We start from the raw sequence: 13,588 nt of genomic DNA on the forward strand, positions 1-13,588 counted from the left end.
ATGACCCCAAACCTGGCAGCATAAATAAGTTTTCAAATTCTTACAGAAGGCAAGGAGGGTGGGGGCAGTACAAATCTCCGGGGGAGCTGATTTCAGAGGGGCTGGGCCCCCCACAGAGAAGGCTCTTCCTCTAGGCCCCACCAAACGACATTGTCTAGTTGACGGGACCTGGAGAAGGCCGACTCTGTGCGACCTGACTTGACACTGGGATTCATGCGGCAGAAGGTGGTCCCGTATGTTTTTCGCACTTAACGACTGTGGTGGACTTTCTTCCCCGTGGTCACGGGATCAAAAATTCAGAATGCTTGTCAACTGACGCACATTTACAACCCTTTGGCGAAATCCTGAACTCGTCAAGTCAACGGGATTGAAGCCAGATTCACTCAACGGCCGCGTTATTCACTTAACGATTGCACCGATTCACTTTGAGAAGGTGGCAATAAAGGTCATTTAAAGGGGGCGCAAACTTTCAGAATGATGTTTCTACTTGGCGACCGAAATTTTGGGCTCAGTTGCAGTCGTAAGTCGAGAAGTACTCTACGCTCGGTCCCAATTCTTGACCCTGTTATGAGAAGACCCATACGTGATTTAAAACCATGCAGGCCATTCCTTAATTAATTCACCCAGCAAATAATAAAGTAAGATAGCTGGAAATGCCGTCACACAAGTTGAAGTTACGATAAGCTCAAATTTCCAATTATCTTTATAGGTGGAAAAGAGCCAGGGCTGTTTGGTCCAATCTCTCTCCCCTTGTGCCTCTGTTGAAATTTCAAATGTATTCAGGATGAGGTTCCTATTGCTCCTTTTAATCTTTGGGGTTTTTTCCTGCGAATCGCCATCCATGTTGGGTTTTGTATTTCGGGTTTTATTCCTGCAACTTTTTTTGTGTTGCAAACCGCCGAGAGTCCTTTAGTCGGGTGGCATATAAATTAAATTAATAATATAATAATACATAACACAGTCCTAGACGCTTGGGAAGTATTCAATTTGTGATATTGTGATACAAAATCCACCATATCAATCTTGTTTGCTGTGTGTTACTGTTTTTTGTGAATAAAATAATAATAATGATAATGATAATAATAGTTGTTTTAATAATGTTAATTTGTTTATGATTTTTGCTTGTTTAAATATTTTGAAGTATGTAATAAATAAAATCTAGAGTTTAAAATTGGGGGGGCAATATATCCTGCATGATAAATCATTGAAGTATATATGAAATTAATTTGTTAATGGAAAAAATCATGTACTAATTTATATACTTGAAAAAAATTATAGTCTGGTGTATAATTAATATAATATAAATATAGTGACTTTAATGCTAATATAACACTAATATCTGTATATACTGCTATTTTTTTAAAAAAATAATTTTTATTTACATATATATAAGACAGTAACGACAAACAGTACATTTACATAAAAAACAGAAAACAGAAAAAACAAGCAAGAGGTATATTTTTTCTCTTCTCCTGTAGTAGAGGCTGTTGACAGCGTCCTCTCTCTTTTTTTAAAAAAAATTCTTGGAGATGTTAAAACCAGCGATTTGAGTTGTATGTTGTTATAGTTGGGTTTTTATGTCGTGAATTCTTATCAGCTAGGGAAAACAATAACTATATTGACTCTTTTAAAAAAAAATAAGATTGTTATTTAAATTGCTTCCTTATCACGCAGCACTATAAAGGTGAGTTCTTTTATTTAACCATATATATACTGCTATTAATTTAATTTTCTTTGATTTTCTTCTGTAATTACTATTATGTTTTCTTTTTTTAAAGTGGAAAATTAATAAAAATATTTAAAAAGATAATGATAATAATAATAATGATAACAACAACTCACCCCCAGTTGGCAGCCCTATAAATTTCTTTTATAACATAAAATCAAAACAAACGAATTCTATAGACTGTAAGCGCTGCGTTGCAGAAGACGCACACACACACACCAGACATGTTGCGTTGCGTGTCACACACACACACACACAAAAGGCAGAAGAAAATTGGACAATTGTGTGACATGCAACGCAACATGTCTGGTTGTTGTTGTTTTTACCGGACTGGTTGTTCATTTTACCCATCGCATAAACAAACGCCGATCAAGAGAGCCAAGCCTCCTTGCCATTTAATTACACGGGACTTATTTTATGGGTTTGTGAATCTCTTGCCAGTTGGGTAGATCAAATCTAAAAGACTTCCTGTTTTTCCTAACCTTTATATTTTAAGGGACACCTGCTTTAATCTATGGTGCATTTATATGGTGCACCTGGCAGCCATCAAATCAGGATATTCAGCAAAAGCTTTTGTCTGCAAGGGAAAAAATTAAAAAGTCCTTAAATATACCAGAATCCTATCCCAAGGGCAGTTTCTGAAGAGGAGTTTTTGAACGGCGTTATTTTCATCTGTAAAAAGGGTTTATTGTTGTCTTCGTTTAATAACCCCATAATTTTTTGCAGGGTGGAATCTGGTCAAGTAAATGGAATATTTACTGGCTGGATGCTGTTCCTGACATCAATTAGGAGTTTCGTTCAACAGATATATTCTCAATGTTCCCAGAGAGAGAAATATCTCACTCTATTTAGGATTGAACTTTTAAAAGGGTTTATAATATAGATTTAACTTAACCCTTTACAGCCTTTTGACCTCTGTTTGTTATCCAGTTAGTAGCAATTTCCTAAATCCTTGTTTACTCTGTGTTTGTCTATTGTAAAGCTCCTTTAAGCCATGGTGTAATTTACTTAACTCTAATCTGTGCACAAGGTACTTGAATTAAACAAAAGAACCGGAGGAAATGTTTGGCCTAAATGGGTTTCTCATTTAATAATAATAATAATAATAATAATAATAATAATAATAATAATAATAATAATAATAATGGGCTGAGCTAATAGATTTTACCAACACGCTAAAGAATAGAGTGGTACCTCTACTTACAAACTTAATTTGTTCCATGACCAGGTTCTTAAGTATAAAGGTTTGTAAGAAGAAGCAATTTTTCCCATAGGAATCATTGTAAAAGCAAATAATGTGTATGATTGGGGAAACCACAGGGAGGGTGGAGGCCCTGTTTCCTCCCAGGAGATTCCTAGAGAGGCCCCATGGAGGCTTCTCCCCGCCTTTTCCAGCCCTGTTTCCTACAAGGAGATTCCTAGAGAGGCCCCAGGGAGGCTTCTCCCCACCTTTTCCGGCCCCGTTTCCTCCCAGGAGATTCCTAGAGAGGCCTCATGGAGGCTTCTCCCTGCCTTTTCCGGTTATAGTTTCGGAGGCTCAGGTTTGTAAGTGGAAAATGGTTCTTGAAAAGAGGCAAAAAAAAATATTGAACACCAGGTCCTTATCTTGAAAAGTTCGTAAGTAGAGGCGTTCTTGGGTAGAGGTACCACTGTATATGACTATTGTTCTAATGAGCAGTTTATTATTATTATTATTATTATTATTATTATTATCATCATTATTTATTAGATTTGTATGCCGCCTCTTTCCGCAGACTCGGGGCGGCTCACAACAGTGATAAAAACAGTATACAATGACAAATCTAATATCAAAGTCTAAAATAACAATTTTACATTAAAAAACCTAAAAACCCCATTACAGTGATCCCCCGGGTATCGCGATCCCGATCATTGCGAACGGCTATATGGCGATTTTTCAACCCGGAAGTCAAAACACCATGCGCCCTTTTTTTCTATGGCCACGCATGCGTAGATGGCGCCGGGCAGATCAGCTGCTGGGCGGCTTCCCTGGGTCTTCCCCCTCTTGCTGGCGGGAGGGCGAGCGGCGGGCATCAGCGAGGAGTTTCCCCACCGCCCACGCAAACTCCTCGCTGCCGCTCACCCGCCCTTCGCCCGCCCACGCCGTTCGCTCGCGCCGCTTCCCAGCTGAGTCCAGAAGCGAATTGGCTTCAGGACTCAGCTGGGAAGCGGCGCGAGCGAGTGGCGCGAGCGAACGGCTTGTCCGCCGCCTGCCTGCCCGCTCGCCCGCCGCTCGCCCGCCCTTCGCCCGCCCACGCCGTTCGCTCGCGCCGCTTCCCAGCTGAGTTCTGAAGCGAATTGGCTTCAGGACTCAGCTGGGAAGCGGCGCGAGCGAGCGAACGGCTTGTCCGCCGCCTGCCTGCCCGCGCGCCCGCCGCTCGCCCGCCCTTCGCCCGCCCACGCCGTTCGCTCGCGCCGCTTCCCAGCTGAGTCCTGAAGCCAATTCGCTTCAGGACTCAGCTGGGAAGCGGCGCGAGCGAGCGGCGTGGGTGGGCGAAGGGCAGGCGAGCGGCAGCGAGGAGTTTGCGTGGGCGGTGGGGAAACCCCAATCTTCGGCTCCTCGCTGCTGCGGCGGAAGTAAAAACACCATCTGCGCATGCGCAGATGGTGTTTTTACTTCCGCACCGCTACTTCGCGAAAAACTGATCATTGCGAGGGGTCCTGGAACGGAACCCTCCCAATAATCGGGGGACCACTGTATATAAAAAGCATACATACAAACATACCATACATAAAACTACATAGGCAAGGGGAAATGTCTCAGTTCCCCAATGCCTGATGGCAGAGGTGGGTTTTAAGAAATTTACGAAAGGCAAGGAGGGTGGGGGCAGTTCTAATCTCTGGGTGGAGCTGGTTCCAGAGAGTCGGGGCCGCCACAGAGAAGGCCCTTCCCCTGTGTCCCTCCAACTGACATTGTTTAGTCGACGGGACCCAGAGAAGGCCAACTCTGTGGGACCTAACCGGCTGCTGGGATTCGTGCGGCAGAAGATGCTCTCGTAGATATTCTGGTCCAGTGCCATGAAGGGCTTTATAGGTCATAACCAACACTTTGAATTGTGACTGGAAACTGATCGGCAACCAGTGCAGACTGCAGAGTGTTGGTGTAACATGGGCATATTTAGGGAAGCCCATGATTGCTCTCGCAGCTGCATTCTGCACAATCTGAAGTTTCCAAACACTTTTAAAGGGTAGCCCCATGTAGAGAGCAATGGTATCTATGAAACTGATAAAATAATAGGCAAATATAGATCTGTTCCTATGAACAGGAAACAAACAAGATCTGATAATTTTAAAAATTATCCATTGAACCGGGTGGAGGCTGAAAGAAAGTAAATATTGATTTTTTGGGGGTTATTCTTGTTGTTCTTCTGTTTATGGATATTTGGTGTATTCTTTTATTGCGCAGTGAAACTTTACTTCCTCTTAAGCTACGGGTCTCCGCCCTGCCGGGAATTTTAGGCTGCTTTTTGTAGACTTTCTTCCTCAAAGTGTTCACAGAGAGTGGGCCACAGGTGAATCTGCGCAGTTTCTGGAAGGGAGAAATGCGTGGCTGAAATGCTCAAGTTAATGCAAGTTGAAAAGTCCGGCTTTTTGATTATCCTTCGATCTTTTATTTTATTTTATTTTTTAATAAATTTTTATTGAATTTAAAAAACATTTAAAATAAATCCACAAATACTACATATCAGTGTTTCCCAACCTTGGCAACTTGAAGATATTTGGACTTCAACTCCCAGAATTCTCCAGCCAGTGAATGCTGGCTGGGGAATTCTGGGAGTTGAAGTCCAAATATCTTCAAGTTGCCAAGGTTGGGAAACACTGCTACATATAAACAAGCATTAACACAAATCCAAATGTACAAATATTTTTCAAGTAAGTCAACATCCAACTTTTGCATGTACTATATGATTATATGTCTATACCCATATTCTTACATCATAAACATTTTCTTTTTTTAAAAAAAATAATTTTTATTTACATATATACATTAAAACAATAACAACAGACAATACATTTACATCTTGATTTCTGATAGTCTCAAAATGGGTGAGCAGTGTGGTCGGGCGGTAGGAAAAGCAAGTAGGATGCTTGGCTGCATAGCTAGAGGTATAACAAGTAGGAAGAGGGAGATTGTGATCCCCTTATATAGAGCGCTGGTGAGACCACATTTGGAGTACTGTGTTCAGTTCTGGAGACCTCACCTACAAAAAGATATTGACAAAATTGAACGGGTCCAAAGACGGGCTACAAGAATGGTGGAAGGTCTTCAGCATAAAACGTATCAGGAAAGACTTCATGAACTCAATCTGTATAGTCTGGAGGACAGAAGGAAAAGGGGGGACATGATCGAAACATTTAAATATGTTAAAGGGTTAAATAAGGTTCAGGAGGGAAGTGTTTTTAATAGGAAAGTGAACACAAGAACAAGGGGACACAATCTGAAGTTAGTTGGGGGAATGATCAAAGGCAACATGAGAAAATATTATTTTACTGAAAGAGTAGTAGATCCTTGGAACAAACTTCCAGCAGACGTGGTTGGGAAATCCACAGTCACTGAATTTAAACATGCCTGGAATAAACACATATCCATTGTAAGATAAAATACAGGAAATAGTATAAGGGCAGACTAGATGGACCATGAGGTCTTTTTCTGCCGTCAGTCTTCTATGTTTCTATGTTTTTAAACAATGTACAGTACACACACGAAACTTAAAAGACGAGTATACTTTATATCTCCCCTCCCCTCCTATGGCTGGCTCTATTGACAGCCTACATTTGGTTCTTAGCGGTATTGAGACCAGTGGTTTAATTGATAACCTATATTTTATGTTTTGTATTGTATAGTAATGCATTTAAGTTCTTTTTATACAGTTAATAATAAAAAATACCTAACACGCTTTCTATTAAATAGAAACATTTTCATTGTGAATTAGTTTCCTTTTTCTTACCCATTTGTAGCAGTGTCCAGATATCATAATAGTCAGAATCTTTTTTATCATTTAATACCACGGTTAGCCGATCCATCTCCTTCAATATTTTAATAATTGAGCCTTGCAGCGCCAAAAACAGTCCAACGACTGTAACGTCTTCAAAAGATTAACAAACAACCTACACAAGCTTAACAACATTAGGTTAGCTGATGTCATAATCCTCCATCCCCCTGTTGCACACTTCGGTTGTGTTTGTGTGTCAACGCTTATCGTTAATAGGGGGGATTGGGGAGGTTTTGATTAGCACCCTGTGGAGGCCCAGCTGTTGGGGTTTACACACCATGGTTTATGTCTTGGCACAAGTGAGTGAAGCCAGTCGGTTGTGAATTATTCCCTTAGTCCCAAATTAGCCATGCTAAATTGCTAGAGACACAAGTTGGCCTGCGCTGAATTATTTCCAAGCACTCGGTTTATGACAAACATAAGGCGTAGGGGTAAAAACAACCACCTCATTTAATCCACGAGGTTGTAGCTCTTGAGGAAATGTCCGCGAAATATCTGTCTCGCAAGAAAAGTTATGAGATTGGGCAGCTGAAATTCACAATTGTTTCCCTACCGGTTCTCTGGGCATGGCTTGGTGGGGGTGGCAGGGGGAGGATAGTGCAAAATCCCCATTCCCTCCCCACTCCAGGGGAAGGATACTGCAAAATCTCCATTCCCTCCCCACTCCCGGGGAAGGATACTGCAAAATCCCCATTCCCTACCCACTCCAGGGGAAGGATACTGCAAAATCTCCATTCCCTTCCTACTCCTGGGGGAAGGATACTGCAAAATCCCCATTCCCTCCCTGCTCCATGGGAAGGATACTGCAAAATCCCCATTCCCTCCCCACTCCACGGGAAGGATAGTGCAAAATTCCCATTCCCTCCCCACTCCAGGGAGAGGATAGTGCAAAATCCCCATTCCCTCCCCACTCCTGGGGAAGAATACTGCAAAATCCCCATTCCCTCCCCACTCCAGGGGAAGGATAGTGCAAAATCTCCATTCCCTCCCCACTCCTGGGGAAGGATACTGCAAAATCCATAGTCCCTCCCCACTCCAGGGGAAGGATACTGCAAAATCTCCATTCCCTCCCCACTACAGGGGAAGGATACTGCAAAATCCAGTCTGGGGCCAACCAGAGGTGCTGTTTGCCGGTTCTCCAAACTACTCATAATTTCTGCTACCAGTTCTCCAAAGCCTGCTGGATTTTACCTCTGGCAAAAGCTCAACCAGTGTCTTGTTTAGCAACATTAACGAAGCTCAGAGTAATACCGTCTTAACTAACTTCCGGAAGGCTAGTTAGTAGGATGTTGGCGCAATCTGTCAACTCTTAGCTTGTTTTAATGGAGCTCTGACATGGTTTGATGATACCGATAATCTAATTTAATTTAATTACTTGAATTTATATGCCGCCCACTCCCTGAGGACTCACCGTGGCTAAATCGCTCAGGTGGAAGACCCAACATGTTTAAAGATTATGTTAAATCTCACGGAATGCTGACCGAGGAACTCTAGGAGTTGTGAAGTCCACACAATATTTACAAGGCTTAGAAACGCTGCAGGACAGCATAAATATAGGTTGGTATTTGTGTCTGGCGGCTGACGAAGGAGAGGGTTTGAAATGAGGGTTGGCGGTTTTCTTGTAGACGTTTCATTACCCAGCTAGGTAACATCAACAGTGCTATTAGCTAAGGTAATGGAAAGTTTTCAAGAAAACAACCAAACTGAGAGAGTTCCAAAGAGCTCCTTATCTGGAAGCTGTTTAAGAAAAGATCGACTTTGCTCTTGGGTGTTCTTTAAATTACAGTTCTGGCCACCGCACCTCAAGAAGGATAGAATGGAACTGGAAAAGATGCAGAAAAGGGCAACAAGAACGATCAAGGAAATGGAGCCCCTCCCTTATGAAACCAGGTTATAACGTCTCGGTCTCTTCAGCCTTGAAAGGCGGCGTTTAAGGGGTGCCTTGATTGAAGTGTATAAAATCATGCATGGGATAGAAAAGGCGGATAGCGAAAAATTATTTTCTCTATCACACAATACTAGGAGGAGGGGGCCCTCCCTAAAGCTCATAGGTAAGAAAGTGAGGACAAGTAAAGGGAAATATTTCTTCACCCAGAGGGTCCTTGGTTGATGGAATTCCCTTCCAGAAGAGGTCATGACAGCTGTCAACCTGGATAGCTTCAAGGCAGGATTAGACAGATTCATGGATGCGAAGGGTGTCATAGATGGTTATTGAAACGGATGTCCAAGTGAGGCAGGGGGGTTCCCCTGGGTCCCATTTGTTGGGGGTCAAGGAAAAGGGAGGGTTTTGCCTTCTCCTTCTGTTCAAGATCCCCATGGACAATTGGGGGGCCACTGTGTGACACAGAATGCTGGACTCGATGGGCTTTGGCCTGATCCAGCAGGGCTCTTCGTATGTTCGGAGTCTTCGGAGAGGGGCAGCATACAAATCCAATAAATAAATAAATAGATAAATAAATAAATGTTCTTAAATTGGAATGTTTCTTTTTTTATTTGTCCACATCCCTACTTCCTTTTTCCTTTGCAACGGTTTTGTATAACCAGCTAATTGGACAAATCATTCTTACACTGGATAAAAGCACCAAAACTGTTGTTTTTGTTGTCATTGAAGAATTAGGAAATTTGGGGAGATAGCACTATCTTAAGATGAGGGGGTGGTTAGAAGAGGAGGGGAATTTCCAAATTCCTGATCTTTCGCCACTATTTTGACGTTTATTTTTTTATAAACTTCTGGCTCTGATTTACTTATTTAAAAAACTCCTCTGTTTTTAAATGCAAGCGCTGATTTATTGATCCTGCGCAAATGGTGTTTACATTTTGAAACGATGATGTCGCTAGCTGGGAACTTAAGGCCAATGAGAAATGCAGGTAGTCGATAGGTTATCATCACGGTTGAGCTCAAAATTTCTGCTGCTGAGACAGTCGTTAAATGAGGTTTGCCCCATTTTACGACCAGTGGTTTAAAGTGAATCTCTGCCGGTGTTAGCCATGAGATCTTCAAGTGTATCCGGCTTGACCCATTTCCAAGCGTCTGAATTTTGATCATCGGGCTGTAGTTGCAAATGTTGGAAAATGATCATCATCCCGCTGTATAGAGCACTGGTGAGACCCCATTTGGAATACTGTGCTCAGTTCTGGAGACCTCACCTACAAAAAGAGATGGATCGAATTGAACGGGTCCAAAGACGGGCTACAAAAAATGGTGGATGGTCTCAAGCATAAAACGTATCAGGAAAGACTTCATGAACTCAATCTGTCTAGTCTGGAGGACAGAAGGGAAAGGGGGGGTCACGATAGAAACATTTAGATATGTTAAAGGGTTAAATAAGGTTCAGAAGAGAAGTGTTTAAAATAGGAAAGTGAACCCAAGAACAAGGGGGCACAATCTGAGGCTAAGTTAAGTTTAATTAGATTTGTATGCCACCCCTCTCCAAAGACGTAGGTTAGTTGGGGGGAAGATCAGAAGCAACATAAGAAAATATTATTTTAATGAAAGAGTAGTAGATGCTTTGAACAAACTTCCAGCAGACGTGGTTGGTAAATCCACAGGAACTGAATTTAAAAGTGCCTGGGACAAATATAGATCCACCCTAAGATAAAATACAGGAAATAGCATAAGGGCAGACTAGATGGACCAGGAGGTCTTTTTCTGCCATCCATCTTCTATGTTTCTGTTATGTTGTGAGCTGCTCCGAGTCCTCGGAGAGGGACGGTATACAAATCCAATAAATCAATCAATTAAATAAATCAATAGATAAATACATTTTAAATCTTTTTCTCTCTCTTTTTCCCCTCCCACCAGTTCCCTCTCAACATGGAGTTGCAAGCAGAGGCATTTGGCCCCGCTGGGGAAGATTTAAGCCCTGGCACCATGTGCTATCAGTGCGCTACCTGTCACGCCGACGAAGAACGCAGCTGTACGAATTCCTTGCGAGGAAGGACAAAGACTCGGAGCTTATCTGCTTCTCCTGCCCTGGGCAGCACCAAAGAATTCAGGTACCGCAGGATGACAGCTTGATCCTCAATCATTCAATCACGGGCAGCTTTGAACGGTGATCTGATCTCGAGATAAGTCGCCTGACCTGTGAATAATCATTCCGAACAATTGTCCCAGTCATTAGTGGTTCCATTTAAAGTCATTTAAGAACAACGCCGTTAATGTCTCATCTGATTTCTTAGGCCTCCGTGCTAAATAAACACCTGTGTTAATTGCCATCTAAATCCACATTACACGTATATTAAAATTGAAAAGGTTTTTCTAATCCTGTGGGTACTTTAGGAAACTTTTGCCCCAGGTTTTTTGGCCTCTGAAAATTTAAGTTTTGAGAAAAAGTCTATATCACAAATTGATGGGTTGGCTCCTTTCTGAATGTTTCGTTAAGTTTGTTAGGTGACATTTCTAACCCAAGTGCCATGCCAGAAAATTGTAGCTTATCAGCCTCCCGGTGGCAATTAAACCACCAAGTCCTGGCTTACATTGAAGCTGCTAATTTGAGTTTCTTGCCTCGGCTAAAACAGTCACAATCATTAATCATAAGACTACAAACAACAAGTGATAAATCATCAGGTACCGAAAGGAGGAGGTAGTAGGAAAGATTAGAGGAAGAGAAGAGGAGAAAGATTTGCAATAGTATAGGCAGTGATGGTCAGGTACACAGAACCGGTAGAAAAATTTGGATTTTTTTTTCTTTTTTTCTCTTCTGGGCTCTGGGTATGTTTTTTCTATTGCAGTAAATGAGGTTGAATGTGTATAATTTTAGAAGAGCTGTGTGTGCGGGTGTGTGTACATACACCAATAGTTTATATAGTAGATAATAGTTTATATAGTAGATAATGTATATTTTTGTGTGCCTATGTGTAATATATATGTGTGTGTGTGTGTGTGTGTGTGTGTGTGTATGTATATGAATAAATTAACTGCCTTGAAATGGTCCTGGGTTGGGCCTAGAGGCAAAAAGGAGCTGTGACGTTCCTTCAATATACCAGGGTGATCCCACATAAAAAACATATATATATATATATATATATACATATACATACATACATACATACATACATACATACATACATATGTATGTGTAGATAGATAGATAGATAGATAGATAGATAGATAGATAGATAGATAGATAGATATACAGATAGATACACACACACACACACACTCATATGGCATATATATATAGAATTAAAGAGTATATTTTGGATATTCAGTAATAGTAAATAGAGAGGGAAGTTGTATCTTTTTGAGGCGAGGAGAGGCCAGGCACCCTAACCCCAAACCCTTGACGTGAGTGACATCACGTTGGCCATCTTTAAGCCCGGTCACATGACCTTTAAGCCACCCCCGGTCACATGATCATGAAGCCACTCCTGCCTGGTCACATGGCTGGCAAGCCACACCCACAAAATAAGCCACGCCCACCGTGTGGTATTAAAACTGCATACAGGTATTACTCCGCGTACTACCCCAATTGAGCTCAAAAGTGACATTGTTAAGTGGGTTTCCCCCCATTTTACGAACTTTCCTGCCACAGTTGTTAAGCGAATCGCTGCAGTTGTTAAGTTAGTGACATGATTGTAAATCTGGCTTCCTCATTTGGCGTGACTTGTTGAGAAGGTTGCAAAAGGGGATCACGTGATCTTGAGACACCGTAACCGTCACGAATCAGTTGCCAAGCATCAGAATTTTGATCACATGGCCATGGGAAGGCTCAGTGGTCATGTGAAAAACGGCCAAAGTCACTTTTGTAGTGCTGTTGTAACTTAGAACAGTCACTAAATAAACTCTTGTAAATCAAGGACTACCTATATAGGCTCTCCTGCCTGATCAGGGGGTTGGACTAGAAGACCTCCAAGGTCCCTTCCAGACAATGATGGGCTGCCAAAATTTTTACTGCCACAGTGTTGGCGTGGCTTATTTTGTGGGTGTGGCTTGATGGTCATGTGACTGGTTAAGAGTGGCTTGACAATCATGTGATGGGGGTGGCTTAAAGGTCATGTGACTGGGTAGGAGTGGCTTACCGACCAAGATATATTTTCAAATAGGTGCTTGGACTCTTTTTTCAGTTGATCAAGTCGCATTATTTGAATAGCTACAAAAAGGACAAATGATAGACAGCATTATTTGTTGAGAAGCACAGTCACATTTTAAGGTTTTGTCCTGAACCCACAAGGTTCGGTATGATAACAGATCAGGCAAGTAGCTCAATTTTCTTGAATTGCTATAAACGTTAAGTTCTAGATAAAATGATTAAAGCATTTATAGATAAAAACATATTTATTGTTGTGAGATGCCCCGAGTCTTCAGAGAGGGGTGGCATACAAATCAAATAAATAATTATTATTTAATTATTTCCTATTTTAAAAATAATAAAGGATCATACTAAGGTACTAGAGAAGGAAGGACAAAAAAACTATTAAGTATTCAATAAATAGTGCGTAAACCTACTACCCCCATTGTGCCTCCCCCTTGGTGGGGGCAGCAGCCCATCACTGCTTCCAGCCCTATGATTCTATAGTTATTTGGTGGAAGACTTAACTCTATAGAGAACTGGAAAAGATTACAATTGGGGGCAAAAAGTAAACTTGCCTAATTCCGCCCCCCTTCTTTTTTTTCTCTCCCTGTTACGAAAGATATTTTTCTCTGCTGAAAGATTAAGAGGTTTTCGGTTCTGTCTGTCTGTCTGTCTGTCTGTCTGTCTGTCTGTCTCTCTCTCTCTCTATCTCTATCTATCTATCTATCTATCTATCTATCTATCTATCTATCTATCTATCTAAGTATCTCTCGTAATTTATTTCAAATGTGTCTTCACACAGATTAGATGTGTTGAAAATGCCCTGGCGCTGCAAA

General features: G+C 41.6%; 1 protein-coding gene across 3 annotated transcripts in view; it reads left to right on the forward strand.

Annotated features, from left to right (window-relative positions):
• Positions 1–13,588, forward strand: part of NADK (NAD kinase) — a 68,116-nt gene that overhangs the window by 10,102 nt on the left and 44,426 nt on the right. For all 3 annotated transcript variants that reach the window (XR_011559716.1, XM_070759132.1, XM_070759131.1), the window contains exon 2: positions 10,541–10,734. Coding sequence is in view for 2 of the 3 variants with exons in the window: in XM_070759132.1 (XP_070615233.1) it covers positions 10,541–10,734 (194 nt within the window). In the remaining variant the exon portion in view is untranslated. The remainder of the gene's footprint in view (positions 1–10,540; positions 10,735–13,588) is intronic.

Source organism: Erythrolamprus reginae, chromosome 8, assembly GCF_031021105.1.
Source record: "Erythrolamprus reginae isolate rEryReg1 chromosome 8, rEryReg1.hap1, whole genome shotgun sequence".
NCBI lineage: Eukaryota > Metazoa > Chordata > Lepidosauria > Squamata > Dipsadidae > Erythrolamprus > Erythrolamprus reginae.